General features: G+C 64.2%; 7 protein-coding genes and 1 non-coding gene across 8 annotated transcripts; 2 read left to right on the forward strand and 6 right to left on the reverse strand.

Moving 5' to 3' along the window:
• Positions 1 to 329: 329 nt before the first annotated feature.
• On the reverse strand, positions 330 to 1,471 carry WDR83OS (WD repeat domain 83 opposite strand). The gene is made up of 4 exons (XM_061353812.1): positions 1,302 to 1,471; positions 1,128 to 1,233; positions 540 to 637; positions 330 to 465 (listed from the first exon to the last, which is right to left on the reverse strand). The coding sequence occupies exons 1-4, from the start codon at positions 1,334 to 1,336 to the stop codon at positions 399 to 401; spliced, it is 306 nt and encodes a 101-aa protein (XP_061209796.1). The 5' UTR covers positions 1,337 to 1,471; the 3' UTR covers positions 330 to 398.
• On the forward strand, positions 1,392 to 3,422 carry WDR83 (WD repeat domain 83). The gene is made up of 9 exons (XM_061353810.1): positions 1,392 to 1,527; positions 1,760 to 1,880; positions 1,953 to 2,058; positions 2,162 to 2,210; positions 2,280 to 2,406; positions 2,502 to 2,569; positions 2,646 to 2,754; positions 2,849 to 2,963; positions 3,046 to 3,422. The coding sequence occupies exons 1-9, from the start codon at positions 1,404 to 1,406 to the stop codon at positions 3,196 to 3,198; spliced, it is 972 nt and encodes a 323-aa protein (XP_061209794.1). The 5' UTR covers positions 1,392 to 1,403; the 3' UTR covers positions 3,199 to 3,422.
• DHPS (deoxyhypusine synthase) lies at positions 3,273 to 5,249 on the reverse strand. Its single transcript, XM_061353808.1, has 9 exons — positions 5,042 to 5,249; positions 4,801 to 4,962; positions 4,566 to 4,687; positions 4,384 to 4,480; positions 4,228 to 4,314; positions 4,025 to 4,130; positions 3,838 to 3,941; positions 3,639 to 3,764; positions 3,273 to 3,561 (listed from the first exon to the last, which is right to left on the reverse strand). The coding sequence occupies exons 1-9, from the start codon at positions 5,240 to 5,242 to the stop codon at positions 3,436 to 3,438; spliced, it is 1,131 nt and encodes a 376-aa protein (XP_061209792.1). The 5' UTR covers positions 5,243 to 5,249; the 3' UTR covers positions 3,273 to 3,435.
• A 168-nt stretch (positions 5,250 to 5,417) lies between these two features.
• On the reverse strand, positions 5,418 to 7,925 carry FBXW9 (F-box and WD repeat domain containing 9). Its single transcript, XM_061353774.1, has 10 exons — positions 7,691 to 7,925; positions 7,425 to 7,564; positions 7,202 to 7,330; positions 6,757 to 6,869; positions 6,590 to 6,681; positions 6,355 to 6,503; positions 6,111 to 6,224; positions 5,938 to 6,027; positions 5,770 to 5,835; positions 5,418 to 5,664 (listed from the first exon to the last, which is right to left on the reverse strand). Exons 1-10 carry the CDS (start codon positions 7,923 to 7,925, stop codon positions 5,590 to 5,592), a joined length of 1,203 nt encoding a protein of 400 aa, XP_061209758.1. The 3' UTR covers positions 5,418 to 5,589.
• A 1,058-nt stretch (positions 7,926 to 8,983) lies between these two features.
• On the reverse strand, positions 8,984 to 15,216 carry TNPO2 (transportin 2). The gene is made up of 24 exons (XM_061353802.1): positions 15,094 to 15,216; positions 14,840 to 14,915; positions 14,573 to 14,722; positions 14,396 to 14,502; positions 14,194 to 14,327; positions 13,696 to 13,777; positions 13,494 to 13,616; positions 13,275 to 13,393; positions 13,134 to 13,194; positions 12,718 to 12,883; positions 12,456 to 12,608; positions 11,714 to 11,939; positions 11,126 to 11,297; positions 10,842 to 10,928; positions 10,652 to 10,759; positions 10,412 to 10,570; positions 10,236 to 10,323; positions 10,056 to 10,154; positions 9,877 to 9,972; positions 9,685 to 9,760; positions 9,492 to 9,591; positions 9,329 to 9,403; positions 9,109 to 9,240; positions 8,984 to 9,005 (listed from the first exon to the last, which is right to left on the reverse strand). Exons 1-23 carry the CDS (start codon positions 15,190 to 15,192, stop codon positions 9,133 to 9,135), a joined length of 2,664 nt encoding a protein of 887 aa, XP_061209786.1. The 5' UTR covers positions 15,193 to 15,216; the 3' UTR covers positions 8,984 to 9,005; positions 9,109 to 9,132.
• Positions 12,956 to 13,022, reverse strand: LOC133212422 (small nucleolar RNA SNORD41). Its single transcript, XR_009725466.1, has one exon. It is a non-coding gene; the product is annotated as a small nucleolar RNA SNORD41 (small nucleolar RNA).
• A 1,206-nt stretch (positions 15,217 to 16,422) lies between the features above and the next one.
• Positions 16,423 to 17,778, reverse strand: TRIR (telomerase RNA component interacting RNase). Its single transcript, XM_061353811.1, has 3 exons — positions 17,488 to 17,778; positions 17,027 to 17,104; positions 16,423 to 16,702 (listed from the first exon to the last, which is right to left on the reverse strand). The coding sequence occupies exons 1-3, from the start codon at positions 17,719 to 17,721 to the stop codon at positions 16,595 to 16,597; spliced, it is 420 nt and encodes a 139-aa protein (XP_061209795.1). The 5' UTR covers positions 17,722 to 17,778; the 3' UTR covers positions 16,423 to 16,594.
• A 126-nt stretch (positions 17,779 to 17,904) lies between these two features.
• GET3 (guided entry of tail-anchored proteins factor 3, ATPase) lies at positions 17,905 to 20,408 on the forward strand. The gene is made up of 7 exons (XM_061353809.1): positions 17,905 to 18,093; positions 18,575 to 18,722; positions 18,802 to 18,950; positions 19,034 to 19,184; positions 19,260 to 19,367; positions 19,727 to 19,924; positions 20,141 to 20,408. The coding sequence occupies exons 1-7, from the start codon at positions 17,927 to 17,929 to the stop codon at positions 20,270 to 20,272; spliced, it is 1,053 nt and encodes a 350-aa protein (XP_061209793.1). The 5' UTR covers positions 17,905 to 17,926; the 3' UTR covers positions 20,273 to 20,408.
• Positions 20,409 to 20,548: the final 140 nt, after the last annotated feature.

Consider the following 20,548-nt stretch of genomic DNA (forward strand, 5'->3'; position numbering starts at 1 on the left):
AAGAGGAGAGCCCCGATGGACACCGCGAGCCCCTCCTTCCGGAGCGGGCGTTAGCAACCGCTCCTAGCAACACCCAGTAACCAATCACATGCGGCGGCTCCCGAAACTCCGCCCTCGATGTACCCCATGTACCCCATTATACCCCATTGTACCCCATTATACCCCATTATAACCCATTACCCCTCTCCCCCCTTGCACGCTGGTGGAGAGCAAATGAAGGGCAGCTTTCTCCTCCAATGGGGCATCGAGAAGCCGCCCCCCTCAGCAGGGCACCCAGAGCCAAGGGCTCGCCTCATCCCTCCCCGTGGGTCCCCTCCGAAGCCGCAGGGGGCTCCAAGCAGGGTCCAGCCCTCACAAGCGAAGTGGCCCCTTTATTGCGCCTGCCCCGGCCCCGGCCGTCACCACGGTGGGGACATGGGCTGCGGGTTCTGCAGGTAGGACATCACCACAGCCGAGATGGAGAGCCTGCGGCAGGGAGGAAGGAGACTGGCTCCGGTGCCTGCTCCACAGGGAACATGGCCCCCGGGCCCGACACTCACATGAAGCTGCTCATCATCTGCTTCGTGTCCTCAGAGCTGCGGGAGTTGGCGAAGCTGATGAAGGAGCAGTAGACGGCGATCCAGGCGCACCACTTCAGCTGCGGGTGAGGGGTATGGCACGAGCATGGGCCCTGTGTGCCCACAGCACCGTAGGAACAGGCCCTGTGTTCCCACAGCACCCTGGGCATGGGCCCTGTGTCCCCACAGCACCGCAGGAATAGTCCCTGTGTCCCCATAGCACCCTGGGCACGGGGCCTGTGTCCCCACTGCACCCCAGGAACAGTCTCTGTGTCCCCATAGCACTCCAAGGATGGGCCCTGTGTCCCCATAGCGCTTCGGGCACAGTTCCTATATCCCCATAGCACCCTGGGCATGGGCTCTGTGTCCCCATAGTGCCCTGGGCACGGTCCTGGTGTCCCCATAGCACCCTGAGCATGGTCTCTGTGTCCCCACAGCACCCCAGGAACAGTCCCTGTGTTCCCACAGCACCCTGGGCACGGTCCCTCTGTCCCCATAGCACTCCAAGGACGGTCCCGGTGTCCCCACAGCGCCCCGGGCACGGTCCCCACCCGGTGCCGGTTCCCCCACCTTAAGCATGAGCCCGCACATGCTGAAGACCATCCCCAGCAGGTTCATGTAGTCGGGTGTGGGGTCCTCCAGCGCCGGGTTGGTCTCGGTGGCCGGTGGCTTGTACCTGGGGGCGGCGCTGTCAGAGGGGGCCCGGTTCCCCCTCCCGTTACACTCCCGCTGCCCCGGTCCCACCTGGCCACCCGGGCCGGCCGCCGCGGGTCCGCCATTCCTCGCCACCGCTCACTTCCGCTTCCGCCGCCGCCACCGGAAGAAGCCGCCGCGGCTCCGGCTCCGATGCCGGTCCCAGCCTCGCCAATGGCGTTCCCGCTGCCCCGGCCCCCCCGGGCCGAGCTGCCGCAGCGGCGGGTGCGGACCCTGGAGTGCGGGCAGGGAGCGGTGCGCGCCGTCCGCTTCAACGGTGCGAGGGGGGAAACGGGGGCGCGGAACCCGGGCCTCATCCCTGGGGAAGCGGGACCTGGGGGGGACACACACACACGTGGGACTCCAATTCCCTGCTCCTACCCCATGGGGAGGCGGGGTCTGGGCCTCATCCCGCTGTGTGGGGCTCGCTGTGAGTCCCCGTTGCTGGGGTGAGAAGGGGCCGTTTGGGATGCGGGGGGGGGATCACCGCTTTGCCCCCCCCATTCCAGTGGACGGGAATTACTGCCTGACCTGCGGCAGCGACAAGACTCTCAAGCTCTGGAACCCGCACAAGGGCACAGCGCTCCGCTCCTACCAGGGCCACGGCTACGAGGTGCTCGACGCCGCCGGGTAAGTGGGATTGCGGGGACCCCAGCTCCTCGGGGGGAGCCCCCAGACCCACTGATGGGGTCCCCCCGCCAGCTCTTTCGACAACAGCCACCTCTGCTCCTGCGGCGCCGACAAGACGGTGGCGCTGTGGGACGTGGCCACCGGGCAAGTGCTCCGCAAGTACCGGGGACACGCAGGGGTGAGGACACAGAGGGGCTCCGGTGCGGAGCTGGGGGCTCCGGTGGGGAGCTGGGGGCTCCGGAGGAGTCTGAAGGCTCCCTGACTCCCTGCTTCTCCCATAGAAAGTGAACTGTGTCCAGTTCAACGAGGAGGCCAGCATCATTGTATCAGGTAAGGGAGTTGGGTTTGGGGGGGCCCTGTCAACACTAGAACCCCCCCAGTACCTTTTTCGTCCCCCAGGCTCTATTGACTCCACCGTCCGGTGCTGGGACTGCCGCTCGCGCCGCCCCGACCCTGTCCAGGTCCTGGATGAGGCCAAGGATGGGGTCTCCAGTGTGAAGCTCTCCAGCCATGAGATCCTTTCGGGGTGAGGCCCATGGGGAGCTCCCCACTCGTCCCCTACAATCGGGTGCAGCCGGGGGGGGGCCCACAACACCAACTCCCCCCTCACCTTATCCCCAGCTCTGTGGATGGCCACATCCGGCGCTATGATCTCCGTGCAGGGCAGCTCTACTGCGACTATGTTGGGAGTGAGTGTGTGTGTGGGGCCCAAAACAGAACTGGGGGGTCCTGTGGACCCCCCCCAAACTCCCATGTGCTCCCCAGGCCCCATCACCAGCGTGTGCTTCAGCAAGGATGGGCAATGCACCCTTGCTGCCAGCCTTGACTCCACGCTGCGGCTGCTGGACAAGGACACGGGCGAGCTGCTGGGCGAGTATGAGCCCCCTCCCCAGCACCCTGTGCCCTGCCCGGGGGGGGGGGGGGGAGGAGTTTTGGGTACCCCCCACTTCCCCATGTCCCCCCCATAGATACAAGGGCCACCGCAGCACGACATACCGGCTGGACTGCGTGTTAAGTGAGCAGGACACCCACGTGGGCTGCGCCTCTGAGGATGGACAAGTCTACTTCTGGGACCTCGTGGAGGTAAGGGGGTGAAAGGAGGCACAGGGGGGTACAAAGCCATGTTTTGGGGTCCCTCCCATCCCCTCACCCCCCCTGGTTTTAGGGCTCACTCGCTCGCAGCTTGCCGGTGGGCCGCGCTGTGGTGCAGTCGCTCTCCTTCCACCCCACCCTGCCCTGCCTGCTCGCTGCCACCGAGGGCCAGGTCCAGCTCTGGCGGGAGGACTCCTTCCAAGAGCAGGCGGATACAGAGATGTGACGTGGGGAGTTTGGGGGGTCACAGCCTGGGGGGGACCCCTCTGTGCTCCCTGAGGTCCAGGAATAAACCCGCTGTGCAGAGGAACTGTGGTGCTTTACTGGAAGCAGCTCAAATAAATACAAGCACTGGAAGGGGACACATACACACACACATGGATGGATTGGAACCCCTGCAGAGGTAGTTGGGGCTCAGCCCCTCACAAACAGGGGGTCCTCAACCTCCCCCCAAGGTGGGGGTTCACTTCCCAACCTCCAGATCCACCTCAGCGCCGTGTCCTGCTGGATCCAAAGGGAAAGCATCAGCTCTCTGGGCAAATGTCTCTGCCACCAACAGTGGGAAGACAAGGGAAGCATCAGCATAGACCTGGGGGCAGGGAAGAAGGGTGAGAATTGGGGACCGCCCCCCAGGGACCGCCAAATCCTTCCCTTACCCCATCCCACCTTGACGGGGGTGGCATCCATGCGGATCTTGCCCCAGGACACGGCCTCATCCGGCCGCGCTCCCGAGTCGGAGCCATCGAACTCCTGTGCTGTGTTCACGTAGACGGAGAAATCGGCCCCATTCCTCTGCAAGGCAAAAAGGGGGGTGACCCCTGACCCTGGGAGGGGGAATTTGGGGGGGTCCCCCCTGCATCCTCACCATGAGGTTGGCGTTGGCGATGTGGTGCTTCACCAGGCCCCCACCCAGGATGATCATCCCCGTCTTCCTCGCAAAGATGGCCTCGGTGTTGATGAGGCGCAGGTCTGCAGAATGGGTGCTGTCATGGGGGACCCCGATGGCCAAGGGGGACCCCAGTGTCCAGGCCATACCAAGGGGACACACTCACCTTCCACTATATCCAGCACCAGCCCTGGGCGCTTGTAGGAGTGGAAGAAGATCATGTCCCCTAGGGAGCCGTCGGTGAGCGCCGGGCTCAGCACCGGGATCTTGTTCTAGAACCACAGTGCCAGCACAGGCAAAAAGGGGATGGTGTCACCCCCCATGGGGACCCTGTGTCCCCCACTTCATCCCCCCACTGTGTCCACCAACCTTCTGTGCCCAGTAACAGACTGACTCGGGGTTGTTGATCTCCTGGCCCAGCCTCGCGATCATCCTTGACGGGGTCCACTTTGTGCCCTGTGGCAGCAGCACATTGAGCCTCCCCAAGCACACGTCTCCCTCTGTGTCCCCCTCTGTGTCGCCCACCTGCGTTTCCTGCTCGTCCACCATCTTCTCCAAGATGGGCATCAACCAGTCCTCAAACTTGCAGTAGTTATCGTTGGGCACCAAGAGGTTCCCAATCCTGGGAATCAGGATCAGGAGCAGGCCTGGAGGAGACTCCCTGGTAGTAGAGGAGACCCCCATGCCCAAAAGGGGATGCCATGTACCTGTTGATCCCGCTCTGGCGCAGCTCCTGACCCCTGAGGCTGAAGTCCCCGATGTAGGTGGGTGCCAGGCACTTGATGAGATCTTCCTCCACCCCTCCGGCCGTGGTCACCAGCACATCCACCTGGGCAGGGGGGCAGACAGCGTTGGGGATCCCCTGGGAGGGCACTGGGCACGCCCCAGGACACAGAGCGTGGAGGCTCTCTCCTTGGACCCCCCCCGGGGGGCCGCACGCACCATGTTGTGCTGCACCAGGTACCGGATGCTCTCCCGGACGCCGGAGCTGATGAGGTTGGACGTGAAGCCCAGGAAGATGGTGCAGCCCGAGGGCGGCCGCTGCCCGCCCAGCCCGGCGCGGCCCCGCTCCTCCTCGCTCAGCGGCTCCAGCTTCGCCTCGATCTACGGGGGCGGTGGAGCGGGGTCAGGACCGGACCCGGGACCCCCCCGTCCCCTCCGCGCCCCGCTCCCCGGTTCGCACCATGCGGTGGATCTCAGCGGCGGCCTGCGCGAAGCTGGTGGCCTGGAAGCCGGTGGTGAGGAAGGAGCGCAGCAGCGCTGCGTGGTCCGGGCCGCCCGCGAAGTCGTAGCCGCGCACCGGGAGGGCGTCGGGCGGGAGCGGCCCGCTCGGCCTCAGCACGGCCCGAACCGCCGCGGCTGGGACGGGCCCCGGCGCCGCCATCGTGCTCCCACCGCTCCCTTTCACCGCGCACCGCCGGCCCTGGGCGCCGCCATCTTGAAGGCGGGACGGTGGCCGCGGAGGGGCAAGACTCCCAAAAGCGAAAGGGATGGCCCCAAGCTCTCCATCCCCTGCGGTGCCCCAAACCAGCCCGATTTCGCCCCAAAACCACCGTGCTTGCAAAATCCGTTTAATACCCAGGAACAAGCACCAGGCTGCCAGCCCCAGCGAGGGCCCCGGGACCGGCCCGTGGCTCTTGTCGGGGGGGCTGAGATGGGACCCTGCGCCCAGCGGGGAGCCCCTGGAACCCCAGTTGGGTGCAGTGTGAAGGCGCGACAGCGGCAGCAGCATCAGGTCCGGAGCCTCCACACCTCGACTGAGAGGCCCCCCGAGGCGGCTGCCACCACATCACCCTCCACGCTGATCTGAGGGGGGAACAAGAGGGAGGTCAGGGCACTGCCCCACCCCAGGGAGCACACACGTGTACACACATGTGCAGGAGTTACACACGTGTGCGAGAGCCTCCTCACCCCATTGAGCACCTCATCTTGCGTCCAAGAGCAGATGGTGCGGGGAGGGTCTGTAGGGACGTGTATCTGCAACAGAGCAAAAGCACACTGACAGGGTCCAGCCCCACACCATGGGGGTCAGAGCCCCCCAGACCCAGCGCTGTGAGATGGGCACAGGGGGACTCTCACCCGCAGCGACCTGTCGATGGAGGTGGTGTAGAGGGAGCCCAGTGAGTGCCAGAGCCCTGTGATCTGCAGCCGGTGCCCTACGTCGAAGTACTGCATGGAGGGAGCACAGAACCCCAGTGTGAGAGCTCAGGGTACCCCCTGTGCTCCCCAACCTCTCTCCTCGGGGGCCCTACCTGTGCGGGCTGGAAGCTGCCGGTGCTGTTCCCAAAGACATAGACCTGGCCACGGTTGTCTCCAGCCCAGAGCTCTGCTCCCTGGTAGGACATGGAGACCAGATAGCTCTTCAGCTGTGGGATGAGCAGGTACAGAGAGCATGAGGGGCTCCTGCTGCCCCCCACATCTCAGGGCTTCCATTAGAGCTCATGCTGAGGGACAGACTCCCCTTGTCCCTCCGTTTTAGCGGGGTTTTGGACCCACCTGCAGTCGCTGGAGGACCCTGGCAGCCCGCTGATCATAGACAACGAGCGTCCGGTCCTCGCTGCCTGACAAGATGAGCCGCTCATCGGCCACCAGGGCCAGGACGGCGCTGGTGTGGGGCTTGTAGCTGTGCACTGGGGGCTGCCCAGCTGCAGGAGGACAAGGTGGGGGGTGTTGAGCTGGGTCCCCCCTTTCATCCTATGTACCCCCTCCTCCAGTCCTGGGCAGCACCAACCTCGCAGGTCGTAGATGGTCACAGTCCTGTTGAAGGTGCCGGTGACGAGGACATTGGGGCGATAGGACAAGCAGAGCACAGCTGCCTTCTCCCTGCAGACAGGGAAAGGGATGGGAGCAGCTGCCCCCCCCGACCCCCCCAAAACACCTCCCCCCCCCGGGCATTACCTGATCTCCCCAAACTGCTGCCCCTCAGCCTCCAGATCCCATAGCTTCACGGTGCTGTCCCAGGAGCCTGAGCACACTTTGTTGTCTTGGGAGTCCAAGCACCAGACCCAGCCCTTGGGAATCATGGAATGGGGGTGGGTTGGGAAGGAGAGCAGGGACACTTTCCACTACAGCAGGCTGCTCCAAGCCCCATCCAACCTGGCCTTGAACACTGCCAGGGATGGGGCAGCTTCTCCTCCAGTTTTCCCTTGGGATCACCCCAGCTCAGGGCTCTGGTTGAGCTCAGGACATTTTCACCTTGGTCCCTCTGAATCCATTCATTCCCTCCTGCTCCACATATCAGCAGACTCAAACCCGTGCCTGGGCTCACAACTGCTCCAGGAACCCCCACAATGCAACAACAGGGACTTGAAGGGGGGGGGGGGAATAATGCCCATGCCCCCACCTTGTGCGTCCCAGTGCGCTCAGTGCCGAGGGTCTTTGCCAGCACGCTGCCGGGAGCCCGGCCCAGCTGCTGCAGATCCCACACGTTGACGTTGCGGTCGCGGGCCCCCGACACACACAGAGTCCCCCCCTGCGATAGGGGAAGGGGACAGAGATGAGGTGAGGACCCTCCCCCCCCCACCTTTAACTTCCACAGCCCCCCTTTCAGCCTGGCACGGCCCTACCCGCAGCAGGAGGACAGTGTCAACAGAAGCAAAGTGGCCCTCGTCCAGGGAGAAGTGCTCCATGGGGGCCCCGTTGCCCCCCCAGCGCTGCAGATGCTCCTCCATGTCCACGCAGGCGGCTGACCAGTCGAACCCCTCTTCTGCGGGGAGGCAGAGAGGACCCCAGAGCTGATGGGCAGGACGGGGGGAACCAACGCACCCCCTTTGCCCTAAGCAGCAGGGATGTGAGGTGCTGAACGGGGGTGGTTCCCGGGCCCACACCTCACCTTCCACGACGGGGAAACGGCCACGGGCGCTGCGCTGGAGACGGAGCCGCCAAGTAACGACGTCCCGGGACAGGGCCCGCAGCACGCGGCACACGCGGGGCAGCACCTCCCGCACCTCCCGCGCCCCGAGGTACCCGCAGATCCGCAGCAGCAGCTCCGGCGGAAGCGCCAGCAGCGACCCCGCGCCTGCCGGCGGCGGCACCAGGAGCCCGCGCTCCTCTACCGGCCCCTCCATGGCTCAGGGGGAGCGAGGCGGAGCCGATAATAGCGGGGCCCGTGCCCCCCGCACTCGGGTGCTCTTTCAACTCCCGGTACCGGAACCCCTCCCCCCCCACCACAACGCGGCCCCGGTACCGGGACGCCTTCAGAGCCCCCGTCCCTTCTCCCCCCCCTCCCCCCCGGCCCGTTCCGGCACCGGGCCCAGCCCCGCCGCGTCCCGTCTCCACGGCCACCGTAAGCCCCACTTCCGGCGCGACAAACCCCGCCCCACCCCACCCCCCCCCGTGACCTGCACCTCGCCCAATGAGCGTGAGACTCTGGTGCTGACGCCATCGAGCGGCGACGGGACACATTCACGTGTGGACACCGGGAGCACCGGCACCAAACCTCGTGTCCCGTTCCCCCCCCCCCCCCCCCAGAACAAACGACACCGGGACGGGGACGGTCAACAACAGACTTTTACCGAGCAGAAAAAGGGGGAACACGCCCCCCCCCTCCCCCCGTCCCTGCGGAACACCCGCTAACACCCCCCCTCCTCCCCCCGTTCCCGCCCTGTAAACCGTAAAAAACGGAGAAAAAAAAAGAAAAAAAAAAAAGAAAAGAAACCCGGGGAAAGAAACCACAAGAAACGTGGCACCGACTCGCTCACGACGAAGCACAACGGCGGCGGCTCGGCCCGGCCCCCCCCCTTCCCCCGGCCTCCCGCTTCCCCCCCTCCCCCCCCCCGGGCAGGGGCCGCTCTACATGTTCTACGCATGAGGATGGGGCAGAGGGGGGAGGCACCATGCAGGGGGGAGGGATGGAAACATCCTACAACGGAAAATGGGGGGGAATCCCCGGTTTTGGACCCTTTCGCCCCGGTTTTTGCTCTTCCCTCCCCCCCCCAGGGATTTGGGTTGCCCCTTCTGGGGGGCTACACCCCCCCACCCCCAACCCCCCTTTCCCTTCCTTCCCCTCCACACCCGGGGGTGAAAGCAATGGCGGGCCCCCCCCGCCCCCACGGGATGGGGTGCAGCGCAGGGCACCCCCAAACCCCTCCCTGGGTGCAGTGGGGGGACATGCCCGCTCCCAACCACTGTCCCGACAGCTTCCCGACCTGTAAGAGGGTGGAAAAGGAGTTCAGGGGGAGCCTGTTCATCATGGAGGGGGCCCATCTGCCCACCCTTTGCTTTGTGGGGGCTGTAGCCCTCCCTCCAGACCTGATTCCGATGCTTTGGCCTGGCCTAGACCCCATAGAATGCCGCCAGCCGGTCCTTGAGCAAAGGTGGGAACTGCTCCGAAAACTGATGCCAGTTTTCCTCCCCAACCTGGTCCTTGAAGCCATGAAGGATCTGTGTAGGGGAAGGGGGAGCTTGACATTAAGGGGGACCCCTCACCATGGAGGTGGGGTTCCCCACTGTCCCCATGTCCCATCCTGACCTTATAGAACATGTCCCGCAAGTCGTCTTTGGGGCTCACCCAGGATGCGACGGCATCGCAGAAGAAAATGAAGTCCTGGGGGGGGGGAAAGTGTTATAATGGGATAACCCCTCCCCCCCACCCCAAAACACTGCTGGGTGCCCCCCCCCCCACTCCCCAATACCTGCACGACCCCCCCAGGGTTCACTCCAATCATCACACAGATGCCTCGGAAAGCTGAGTCCTTCTCTTCATTGTCCCGGATGTTCCGGAGGGATGTGCACCTGGAGGAGGAGGGAGTAAGAAAGTGGGGTTCAGTGACACCTGCCCTCCTATTAGGCGGTGTGCGAACCCCAAAGCTTAGCCCCCCCACTCACCAGGGCCGGATGAACTGCTGTAGCATGGGGGCCACCTCCTGTGGGCACACGAAGCCCAAGCGCCCAATGGTGATGGCTGAGGGTACAGGGAGGGGATTTGGGAGGCACAGCAGGGGAAGGAGCCAGCCCCAGCAACCAGTCCCTCCAAACTCCCACTTGTGGATTCCTCTGTGCCACACACCCCCCCGTTACCTGTGTTTTCTAGGAGGGTTTTGGGGGTGTTGGGGCGATTGATGATCTCTACCAGGTTGTTGAGCACCATCTGGACATACGGCTGCATCTCTGCCCCTGCAAGCAAGCGGGGGGAGGTATCAGGACTGGGGTACCTCAGCTGAGCTTTGGGGGGGCTGAGGGGGCCCCAAACCACTCACCCATCTGCATGCAGATCTCCCCAATGGCCCAGGTCGCGTTGTTGCAGACAGAGATGAACTCCGGGTTGAGGTTGGTGCCCAGGATGGGCATGAATTCAGCTAGGGTGGGAACAGACTCAGTGCCAGCCCCCCTAAACATCATTTTGGGCTTTCCCCCCCTTATTCAAGCCCCACACGCACCAATGCAGGGTTTGACGTGCACGAAACAAGCCTTGGTGAGGTCACCCAGGAGGGCAAAGGAGCTCTGCCGCACCTCAGGCATGGTGTCCTGTGGGCAGCAGGCAGGGGCTGAGACTGGGGGCCCCCAAACTGGGCTGGGGGGCTCCCAGGTGGAAAAGGGGGGGTCCTCCTTTTACCTGCATGCACTGGAAAAGCAGTGTCATGATGTTGCTCCGAGCCACCAACTGCTCCACGTGGCAGCCAAGCCCTTCAGCCAAGCCACTGAGCAGGTCCAGGGCCACGATCATGAAATCCTTATCAGGGGCTTCATACTGCTCCGGGTGCTGGTTGTACATCTGGGGGAGGATACAGGACCCCCATAGTCACCTCATGAAGGGGATGATACCCCCCAGCAACCCCAGCACCCAAGGGCTCACCATGGCTTGAGCCAGTGTCTTCTGCACCAGGGTGACGCAGCGCTGGTAGACGGGCTCGCAGTAGGGCAGGAAACCGCTCTGCAGCGCAGTGGCCACCGAGGACAGGCACTGCAGGTGATGGGGGGGACAGCAAGGGGGATTAGGGCACAGATCAGCTCCCAAGTGCTGCCCTCTCCACCTCCCAGCTCACCTCCAGCAGCGGGAAAAGGTCCTTGTCTTCATCCTTCAGCTCATTCCACTTCTGGATGAGTGGAGGCATCAGCTTCTGGATGTATTCCTGATGGGAGAGATCCCAGCATGGGGAAGGGGATACACACAGGGGGCAGCCCCCCTCAGCCCAGGGACCATCAGAGCAGAGAGATCCACACTGGCACTTCGGGATTCGAATGTCTGTTGGCACTTGTCATCATGGGTCCCAGGCCTGGGCCATGGAGAGGGACACAGTGGGGTGAAGGGGGACATCCCACACTGTACCGGCTGGTTAAGGTGGTGCCCCACGGAGTCAGCCAGGGTGCCAATGGCGTCATAGAGAATGAGCAGGTTCTTGTGCTGGTACTTGCCAAAGGCAAAGACCAGTGTGTCCAGGATGAAGCTGAGGTACGGCACCAGCTCTGTGCATGCCTCCTCCTCCAGTGTGGCGAAGGCGCTGAGCAGAAGGAACAGTGAGGACACTCCCTCAACCCCACTCCAACACTGCCAGGAATGCTTCATCTGAACCTCCATTCAACCCATTCCACTGTTCCACAGCCCTTCTTCCTGAGATCCTATCTAATTCTTCTTCCCGCTGGAAGCTGTTCCTCCTCATCCCATTTCTCCATCCCTTGTTCAAAGCCCCTCTCCAGGTTTCTCGTCGCCCCTTTAAGCACTGGGAGCTGCTCTGAAGTCCCCCTGGAGCCTTCTCCAGCCTCTTGTTCCCAGCTCTCAGCCTGGCTCCAGAGCAGTTAAATCTCTGTGGCCTGCTGTGCCCACAGTTCATCTCAGCACCTCGAACTCCTCCTCCCACCCTGATCCAGCACCCAAAACGTCAACCCTGGGGGGGGGGCATCCCCACTATCCCTATACCTGCAGGCAGCCTCCTGCACCCGCTTGTTGCTGTCGAGGATGCGCTTGAGGAGCTCGGTCATGAGAGGCTTGAGGTACATGTCGGGGGGCTGGCTGACCACCCAGTGCGCGTAGCGGCTCAGCGTCCAGCACGCTATGGAGCGCACCAGCGCCTTCTTGTCCGCCAGGCACCGGATGAGGTGTGGGATCAGCTCGGGCAGGTACGGCACCATCCCCTGCATGCAGCCTGCAGGCATGGGCACCGTCATGCACAGCACCCGCCTTCAGCAATGGCCCCCAGCACCCTGAGCACAGAATCCCCCCTTCAGCAATGGCCCCCAGCACCCTGAGCACAGAACCCCCCTTCAGCAATGGCCCCCAGCACCCTGAGCACAGAACCCACCTTCTGCAATGGCCCCTAGCACCCTGAGCACAGAACCCCCCTTCAGCAATGGCCCCCAGCACCCTGAGCACAGAACCCCCCTTCAGCAATGGCCCCCAGCACCCTGAGCACAGAACCCCCCTTCAGCAATGGCCCCCAGCACCCTGAGCACAGAACCCACCTTCAGCAATGGCCCTCAGCACCCTGAGCACAGAACCCCCCTTCAGCAATGGCCCCCAGCACCCTGAGCACAGAACCCCCCTTCAGCAATGGCCCCCAGCACCCTGAGCACAGAACCCCCCTTCAGCAATGGCCCCCAGCACCCTGAGCACAGAACCCCCCTTCAGCAATGGCCCCCAGCACCCTGAGCACAGAACCCACCTTCAGCAATGGCCCCCAGCACCAGGATGCCCGACTCCTTGATGACCCACTCAGGGTGGAAAAGCAGCTCCTTGAGCAGCGGGAGCAGATGTGGCAGCAGCTCTTCCCGGAAGACATTGGCCAGGACGTCCAGCGCGGCGGCCGAGCACTTCCCTGCAGGGCCAGGGGGTCAATCCCACCCCAACGAGCTCCATCTCATCACACGTTGGGTTTTATCCCCTGCAAAGCCGAGGCTACCACCCCCTAAAGGGAACCCCCGTACTCAGATTCCAGTCGGAGAGAGTGTCATCGTCATCCTCATCCTCCGCATCCTCGGGGTCCTGTGCCCTCTCCTCCTCGTGCTGCAGCGTGACCGTGCGGGACTTGTGGAAGCGGGGCTTGATGTCCTGCTCGCTGTCGGGAATGGCCTCATCCTCCTCCACGTCCCCCTGTGGGGACAAGGGGACATAATGTCACACCGCAGGGAACCTCCATCACCCACCCAAGGGATCCTCAGCCCCACGGATCAGACAGTACGAACACAACAGCCATCACCAGCATCAGCTCTGAAGCTGTCATCACATCCAAGGGGACTCAGGGTGGCTCCTGCTGTCCCAGCCCCTCCTGTTTAACTACTTCCAGCCTCACAGTGCAGAAGGAGGAATAGGAAGGAGCCCCATTCCCACCCCAACCTCACACCTTGAGCAGGATGATGTCAATCTCCGAGTACTTCATACCATTCACCAGGATGGGGATAAGCCTAGAAAAGGGGGGGAATTAAGAGGTGAGGAGAGCCCTGCAGGTGCTATGAGACAAGGTGGGGGTGGTCTGAGCACTCACTGCACCAGATGGGAGGTCAGCACCTCCTTGCAGATGGGCTGCTCGGCCAATGTCAACCAGAATTCACAGGCCTCCAGGGCCACGTTCTCGTCGCTGTCCTGTGTCCGCTGCAGCATGTACTGCAGGGAAGGGGGGAACACAACACATGACCCCAAAACTCACCCACTAGGGGGTCCAATGGGCTCCTTCCCCCCACCTTTTTGCTGCTCAAGGCCTCACCTGGATGATGCTGTGCATGTGGGGGATGAGGCGGTCGATGCGCACCTCCAGCAGCATCACCAGTGCACGGCACACGTTCTTCCGCACCTCAGGGTCTTCATCCACAGCCAGAGCAAAGAGGTGCTGGGGATGAAAGAGGGGACACACATACACTTGCTGCTGCCCCCCCTCGGAGCTGCTCCCATGGGGGGGTTCCACTCACCTCGATGAAGGTGTCGATGTTCTCCATCAGTGCCTGAGCCCGGTCCATGATGAACTGGTTGACGCAGGCAATGGCATGAGACCTGGGTGGGGTGTGTGTTAGCAATTGAGGTGAAAAGGAGGAGGGGGGCAGCCACAATCCCCCCTACCCCAGCACCTCACAGGCTTGCTCCAGTCCACACTTGGGACACACACACACAGGATGATTCCCATAGGATGTTGGCTGAGCTTGAGGTGCCCAATCTGGGCAGGGGATCCCTAAATCATCCCCACTGGGGAGGGGGGAGCACAAATGGAATTAGAGACAAGGATGAGGACACCCCCAATGCAAACCTCAACCTGTCCTGTGGGCACAGAAATCCCCCATTTCCCACCCCACCTCACCCAACAAGTCACTGTAATGGCTGGGGGCAGCCCCCCAACATTCCCAACCATCCTGAGTGGCCCCCAACCCCACCATGGTGCTGCAGCGGGTGTGCCCCCAAAGCCCCCCTCAAACCTGATCTTGGGGCTGCAGTGCTTGAAAAACTGAAGAAATTTGGGGATCATGACATTGAGGGGCCGGTTGAGCGCATCGCTATCCAGGAGCTCGGAGGAGTCCTCACAGATCTTCTGCAGGGCCCCAAACGCTCCCTGGGTGCCAAGAAGGGGTCAGCCCCAGGCATGGACCACCCCCACCCCCCCCCCCAGGCCCCACACACCTCACACGTGTTGTAGTCCTCGGAGTTGAGAAGGTTGCAGAGCTGAGGGAGCAGCTCAGGCCACATCTGCAGCTCCCCCTTGGAGGCGATCGTGGTGATGAGGATGCCTGGATGGGAATGGGGTGGTTGTCAGCACAAAGTGGGGGGCAGGGCTGCTTGGGGACCCCCCCTGCTCACCAATGGTGGCTCGGATTAGGGAGGAGGCATCCCCGATGTTGTTGAGACATTCCTGCTTGATGAACTCGGCCACGGGCTGTGGGAAGCTCTGGAAATGGGCTTTAACGTTGTTCTTCAGGATGAGACCGCTCAGAGACCGTGTCGGCTCATCTGGGGGGGGGCGACAAAGGCCTATGTGGGGGCTACAGGGACCTCTGAGACAGGAACGGGCAGCTCGGCTCCTGCCTCCACCTCTGCTCCCCCCAAATGCCTGTGGCCCCCCCCGACCTTCAGACTTGAGGCGTGTGAGAACGAAGATCAAGTAGTTGTTGAAGTCGGGGAATTGGTTCAACTGCTTCAGTTTCTGCTCCGTAGGTTAAGGATGGTGCTGGGGACACCGGGGGGTTGTGGGGGCCACGGGGGGATGGTGCCGGGTACGCGAAGGGGGGGCACGGGAGGGGTGTTGGGGCCACCGGGAGGGGGGGGAGTTGAGGACACGGGGAGGGTGCTGGGGACACCGGGGGCAGTTCCGGGGGGGATACATCCTGCACCACGCGCTGCGTGGCCGTGTTGGGTGACTGCGAGTCCTTGAGCAGCTGCAGGACCTGCTGCAGGCCCTGCTCGTCCGGCTGCCAGTCCATGGCTCCGGTGGGGGCACACAGCCTGGGGGGCAACAGGGGTGAGGGGAATACGGGGGACAGAGCTCCCGATTTGCCCCCCCCCCGGGGCTATTTGACCCCATAACCCCAGTCCGGTATTATAACCCCCCTTTGTTCTCTCCCCCCCCCCCGGCCCCCCCATTTGCAACCCCCAGCTCCCGTTTGGCCGCCCCCCCCCGCTCTGGTTTGCCTCCCGTAATCCCCCCCATAAAAACACCCGGTTGTGCCCCCCCAGCTCTCTCCCGCCATCGCATCCCCACCGGGCCATCCCCAACGCCCATTTAAAGCCATAACGCCCCCCTTACCCCCCCGCAGCCGGTGCCACTAGGCCCCGCGCCGCTTCCCGCCGCCCCCGTACCTGTCCGGGGTTGAAGGGGGGTGTCCCGGAGCACAGTGGAAGGGAGGGGGGGGGTCCCTGATACAGCAGGGAGGGGGGGAAGAGTTAACGGGGAAGGGGGGGGTGTCACCGGCGGGGCCCCAGCGCGACACGCGGGCACTGACCCCCGGCGGCCACCGTCCGCCCCGCGCGGGAAAGACGGGCCACGTCACGTGGAGCGGGGGCGGAGCCACGTGGGGAAGGGTGGGCGGCAACGAGAATGCGCAGTGGGCGCTCCCGCCAATCACGGCGCTGAACTGTGTTATCCGGCGTGCCCCGCGGCGTGGGACGTATCACTGCGGGAGGGAGGGGGGGGAGAGGAAGAAGAGCGCTGGGAAACAGCGGGTATGAGACCAGGGAGCGCTGGGAGCCCCAAACCTCCGCATAGCAGTGACTGGGGAGCCCATAACTCCCCCATAGCAGGGGCTGGGGAACCCATAACCCCCCCATAGCAGTGACTGGGGAGCCCATAACTCCCCCATAGCAGGGGCTGGGGAGCCCACAACCCCCCACAGCAGTGACTGGGGAGCCCATAACCCCCCCATAGCAGGGGCTGGGGAGCCCACAACCCCCCACAGCAGTGACTGGGGAGCCCATAACCCCCCCATAGCAGTGACTGGGGAGCCCATAACCCCCCCATAGCAGGGGCTGGGGAGCCCATAACCCCCCACAGCAGTGACTGGGGAGCCCATAACCCCCCCACAGCAGTGACTGGGAATCCTAGGTGACCCACAAGACCCTCCCCAGAATCTCTCCACGCAGCTCCAAATCTGAGGTGTTTAATGCTGCAGCAGCAGCCGCCTCCACCCCCACCCCCCCTTTCCCACCCCAAATGAAGCCCCCTCGGGGCGGGGGCAGAAGTGGTGGGGCCAGTCCATGGTGGCATCAAAGTCCTGGTTGCCATTGGGGCAGCTCCGGTGGCCCCGGGCCCGGGGGGGGTGGGGGGCGTTTGGTGCTAGAAAAGGCTTCGGGCCCTGCAGAAGGAGCGTTTCTAACGCCCAGTGGGCGCTACTTGACCAACGGCCGCGTTTTGTCGTCGTCGCTGCACTGATGCGCTTTGTACTTCTTCACCTCGGCCATGTACTTGGCCCACGCGTCCCCTTTACTCGTCAGCACCTACAGCAGCATAGGGGACATCGGGGTGCTTGAGGAGCACCTCCCAATGCACCCCTTCCCTGGCTCCCCAACACCCGCCCTGACATCCCCAGTGTTCTCATTGCTATAGTACTCCCACTATCCCTGGTGTACCTCAGTGTGCACTCCCTGTGTCCCCAACACCAGTCCCAGTGTTCCCAGTTTCCTCCAGTTCTCCCTGTGTCCTCAATAGCCCCTCCCCACATCCCTTCCACCCCATCCCAGTGCTTCCCGTGTCCCCAGTTCACCCCAGCGCCCCCTCCCATTGTCCGGCTGAGTGTGTGTCCCCCAGCACGGGGCCCCCACCTCCTCGTCCGTCCTTTGCTTCTTGGCCACCACTCCTGTCTTCAAGGCCAGTTTGTTCCCCCCTCGCCGCCTGCCCACCTAAGGGGGGGAATGGACACAACTGCCACCGTTACCCACGGCCCCGGGGCCAGGAGGGACGGGCAGCCCGGCTGTCCGCAGCAGGAACCCCCGTCCCTGCCCGCTTTGGGGATGACGTCCCCTTAGGGAGCGAGCAGCGCCGGTACCACGGGGGAGCCCCCGGGACGTGCCCCCCAGCTCCATGAACGCAGGTTCCCGCTGGGAGGCGCTGGCGGTAACAGCGGGGCCCGCACTCGCGTCTGGGGACCCCCACCCCCGCAGCACGGAGCCGCTGGCGGGAGGCAGCGGCCGCCGCCACCCCCGGAGCCGGCCCGAAGGGACCCCCGCGAACCCGCCGCAAGGAGCGGGTGGGCCGGGAGGAGACGCGGGTCCCGCGTCCTTACGAAGCTGAGGGCGCCGCCGCTCCTCTTCGAGCCGTCGGGCGGGCGGGGCCCGGCGCCACCGGCTGTTTCCGCCACCGCTGCCGCCGCCGCCTCCCGTTCCCGCTCCGCCTCCATCTTGCGCTTGAAGAGCTCCAAGAAGCTGCCGTCGTTGGCGAAGACGTTGACGCCGCCGCCGGGCCCGGGAGGCGGGGACGGGGCCTCCGGGGCCTCCCCGTCCTCACCGTGCGCCTCCATCTTGTCCGCCGCGATCGCCGCGCCGCTGGGCACGCCGGGAAGCGCGCGGCGCCGCCGGATGACAGCACGGCGTTGCCGGGCAACGCGCCGCTTTTGCCCTCGCCCCTTCGGTCTCGGTGACCAACCCGGTGCAAGGGGGCGGGGCAGAGCGGAGGGGTGGTGGCCAATGAGGATGCGGGAGGGCCGCCGGGTGGTGCGGGGAAAGATGGCGGCGGCGGCGGCCGGCGGCGGGTGGGGACCGGAGGCGGAGGAGTTCGAGGACGCGCCCGACGTGGAGCCGCTGGAGCCGACGCTGGCGAATGTCATCGAGCAGCGGAGCCTCAAGTGGATCTTCGTGGGCGGGAAGGGCGGCGTGGGCAAAACCACCTGCAGGTGCGGGGTTACCGGGACGGGCCCCGGAGGCGGGGAACCGGGATGGGCTTTGGGGGATATCGGGACCCCGGCGGGAACTGCGATCTCGGGGAGGGGATCTGGACCGGCCCCGGGGGACGGGGGACGGGGGACGACGACGGGGACCGGGATCGGCTGGGGCTGGGGGCATCGGGATCAGGATGGGCTAATGGGGGATTGGGACCGCAGGGGGATTGCGATGGGCTGGGTGGGAACCGGGATCGGGGTCAGGATAGGCGGGGTGGGGACCGGGACAGGCTGGGGGGGGTCGGCCCCGGGGGTGTTTGGCCACAGCGGACGCTCCTCCAAAATCGGTCCTCCATGGAGGGGGATGTTGGGCTCAAGCCCCTCAGGGTGGCAGGGACGGGGTTGGATCCTCCTGGGAGAAGCCTGGGGCCGCCCCCGTGTTTGTGTGTGTGTGAGGGGGGTAGCAGCACCCTGGCTGTCACCGCTGTCCCCCCAGCTGCAGCCTGGCCGTGCAGCTTTCCAAGGTGCGGGAGAGCGTCCTCATCATCTCCACTGACCCTGCCCACAACATCTCTGATGCCTTCGACCAGAAGTTTTCCAAGGTCCCCACCAAAGTGAAAGGCTACGACAACCTCTTTGCCATGGTGAGCCCGGCGTTCCCGGCATTCCTGGTGCTGCTCCTCCACCACGTTCCCCCTTCTTCACTCCCCAAGTCCTCTGCAGGAGATCGACCCCAGCCTGGGGGTGGCGGAGCTGCCCGATGAGTTCTTCGAGGAGGACAACATGCTGAGCATGGGCAAGAAGATGATGCAGGAGGCCATGAGCGCCTTCCCCGGCATCGATGAGGCCATGAGCTATGCTGAGGTGATGAGGTGAGCGCTTGGGGAGGGGGTGCTGGAACAGAGCCAAGGGGGGCATGTGGCCCCACTGAGTGTCCCCCGTCGTGCCGAGGCAGGTTGGTGAAAGGGATGAACTTCTCCGTGGTGGTGTTTGACACGGCGCCCACTGGCCACACGCTGCGGCTGCTCAACTTCCCCACCATCGTGGAGCGTGGCTTGGGCCGGCTCATGCAGATCAAGAACCAGATCAGCCCTTTCATCTCCCAGGTGAGAGGGGCAGGCACAGTGTGTGGGGGGGCAGATACCTCAGAGGGGTTGGAGCTTCACTGCTGTGTTCTTCAGATGTGCAACATGTTGGGCTTGGGGGACATGAACGCCGACCAACTGGCCTCTAAGCTGGAGGAGACGCTGCCGGTCATCCGCTCTGTCAGTGAGCAGTTCAAGGACCCTGTGAGGCCACCAACAGGGAGATGGGGACAGTGGGAAGCCAAAGAGGGGAATGGGGGATCATGGGGACACAGATGGTAATGAGGGGAATGTGGACCGTGAGGACACTGGGATGCTAGAGGGAAATGGGTACCATGGCGTATGAGGGTGGAATTTGGGGCTTTGAGGTGGAATCTGGGGCCACAGGGACACTGGGAGAGGACCTGGGGATGCCAAAGAGGGGAGTGGGGACCATGCGGATGCTGCTGAACTGGTCTGGGCACATTCCTGCAGGGAATGCTCCCCAGGAGGGGGGATTGTTGCTGGGTTGTGTCCCCATGTCCAGACGTCCCCCTGAGGGTGCGTTTGGGGGGGGTTGGTAGGAGCAGACGACCTTCATCTGCGTGTGCATCGCCGAGTTCCTGTCGCTCTACGAGACGGAGCGGCTCATCCAGGAGCTGGCCAAGTGTCGCATCGACACCCACAACATCGTGGTGAACCAGCTCGTGTTCCCCGACCCCCAGCGGCCCTGCAAGATGTGCGAGGCCCGGCACAAGATCCAGGCCAAGTACCTGGACCAGGTACCCCCTGGCCTGGGGGGCACACGGGGGCAGGGGAGTGGCTTGGGTGAGACTGGGAGGGGATTTGGGGCAGCCCCAGGTGAACCTGCAGCCTCTGTGGGTCTGGGAGAGGGTTTGAGGGTGCAGTTTGGGGTTTGGGGTGCTGTAGGGTTCCCTGGGGGTGCTGTGGGGGTTCAGGGGATGTCCCCATAGCCCAGCCCCTCTCCCTGCCTGTAGATGGAGGACCTCTACGAGGACTTCCACATCGTGAAGCTGCCGCTGCTGCCGCATGAGGTGCGAGGGGCCGACAAAGTCAACACCTTCTCCTGCCTCCTGCTGGACCCCTACCAGCCCCCTAGCCCCAAGTAAAAGCCCCGGGGGGACCGGGGCTGGGGCACCCCATATTTATCCCCCCCATCCGTGTGTCCCCAGGGCCAGGGAAGGGGCACAAAGAACCACCCTCCCCCCAGGGCTTGTGTAAATAATAAACTCTGGCAGCAGCGGAGCCGCTTTCGTGTGGCTTTTTGGTCTGTGTGGGGGGGTGACGTTAACACCGGTTGGCCCTGGGCCTGGTGGGACGTGGGGGACCCTCATTAGTGCTTGGGGTGGATTAACATGGCCGCAAGAGGGTGGAGGGGGCTCTGT

The sequence above is a fragment of the Neopsephotus bourkii genome, unplaced genomic scaffold, assembly GCF_033783945.1.
Source record: "Neopsephotus bourkii isolate Nb327-2 ecotype Australia unplaced genomic scaffold, CSIRO-AGI_Nbou_v1 NB_694, whole genome shotgun sequence".
Lineage (NCBI taxonomy): Eukaryota > Metazoa > Chordata > Aves > Psittaciformes > Psittacidae > Neopsephotus > Neopsephotus bourkii.

Excerpts from the sequence above, each read along its gene's own strand:
- WDR83 (XM_061353810.1), top strand. The coding sequence starts at position 1,404 with ATGCCGGTCCCAGCCTCGCCAATGGCGTTCCCGCTGCCCCGGCCCCCC. Across the intron at positions 2,570-2,645 it reads CTACTGCGACTATGTTGGGA|GCCCCATCACCAGCGTGTGC; the intron begins GTGAGTGTGTGT and ends TGTGCTCCCCAG. Across the intron at positions 2,755-2,848 it reads ACGGGCGAGCTGCTGGGCGA|ATACAAGGGCCACCGCAGCA; the intron begins GTATGAGCCCCC and ends TCCCCCCCATAG.
- FBXW9 (XM_061353774.1), bottom strand. The coding sequence starts at position 7,925 with ATGGAGGGGCCGGTAGAGGAGCGCGGGCTCCTGGTGCCGCCGCCGGCA. Across the intron at positions 6,682-6,756 it reads CAGCAGTTTGGGGAGATCAG|GGAGAAGGCAGCTGTGCTCT; the intron begins GTAATGCCCGGG and ends CCCTGTCTGCAG. Across the intron at positions 6,028-6,110 it reads GCAGCTTCCAGCCCGCACAG|TACTTCGACGTAGGGCACCG; the intron begins GTAGGGCCCCCG and ends CCCTCCATGCAG.
- GET3 (XM_061353809.1), top strand. The coding sequence starts at position 17,927 with ATGGCGGCGGCGGCGGCCGGCGGCGGGTGGGGACCGGAGGCGGAGGAG. Across the intron at positions 18,094-18,574 it reads GTGGGCAAAACCACCTGCAG|CTGCAGCCTGGCCGTGCAGC; the intron begins GTGCGGGGTTAC and ends CTGTCCCCCCAG. Across the intron at positions 19,368-19,726 it reads GTGAGCAGTTCAAGGACCCT|GAGCAGACGACCTTCATCTG; the intron begins GTGAGGCCACCA and ends GGGGGTTGGTAG.
- TRIR (XM_061353811.1), bottom strand. The coding sequence starts at position 17,721 with ATGGAGGCGCACGGTGAGGACGGGGAGGCCCCGGAGGCCCCGTCCCCG. Across the intron at positions 17,105-17,487 it reads GCGGCGGCGCCCTCAGCTTC|GTGGGCAGGCGGCGAGGGGG; the intron begins GTAAGGACGCGG and ends TCCCCCCCTTAG. Across the intron at positions 16,703-17,026 it reads AGCAAAGGACGGACGAGGAG|GTGCTGACGAGTAAAGGGGA; the intron begins GTGGGGGCCCCG and ends ATGCTGCTGTAG.
- TNPO2 (XM_061353802.1), bottom strand. The coding sequence starts at position 15,192 with ATGGACTGGCAGCCGGACGAGCAGGGCCTGCAGCAGGTCCTGCAGCTG. Across the intron at positions 12,884-13,133 it reads TTGACATCATCCTGCTCAAG|GGGGACGTGGAGGAGGATGA; the intron begins GTGTGAGGTTGG and ends TTGTCCCCACAG. Across the intron at positions 10,571-10,651 it reads AGACACTGGCTCAAGCCATG|ATGTACAACCAGCACCCGGA; the intron begins GTGAGCCCTTGG and ends ATCCTCCCCCAG.
- WDR83OS (XM_061353812.1), bottom strand. The coding sequence starts at position 1,336 with ATGGCGGACCCGCGGCGGCCGGCCCGGGTGGCCAG. Across the intron at positions 1,234-1,301 it reads CGGCCGGCCCGGGTGGCCAG|GTACAAGCCACCGGCCACCG; the intron begins GTGGGACCGGGG and ends CGCCGCCCCCAG. Across the intron at positions 638-1,127 it reads TGTGCGGGCTCATGCTTAAG|CTGAAGTGGTGCGCCTGGAT; the intron begins GTGGGGGAACCG and ends CCTCACCCGCAG.
- DHPS (XM_061353808.1), bottom strand. The coding sequence starts at position 5,242 with ATGGCGGCGCCGGGGCCCGTCCCAGCCGCGGCGGTTCGGGCCGTGCTG. Across the intron at positions 4,131-4,227 it reads TCTGTTACTGGGCACAGAAG|AACAAGATCCCGGTGCTGAG; the intron begins GTTGGTGGACAC and ends CTGTGGTTCTAG. Across the intron at positions 3,765-3,837 it reads TCGCCAACGCCAACCTCATG|AGGAATGGGGCCGATTTCTC; the intron begins GTGAGGATGCAG and ends TTTGCCTTGCAG.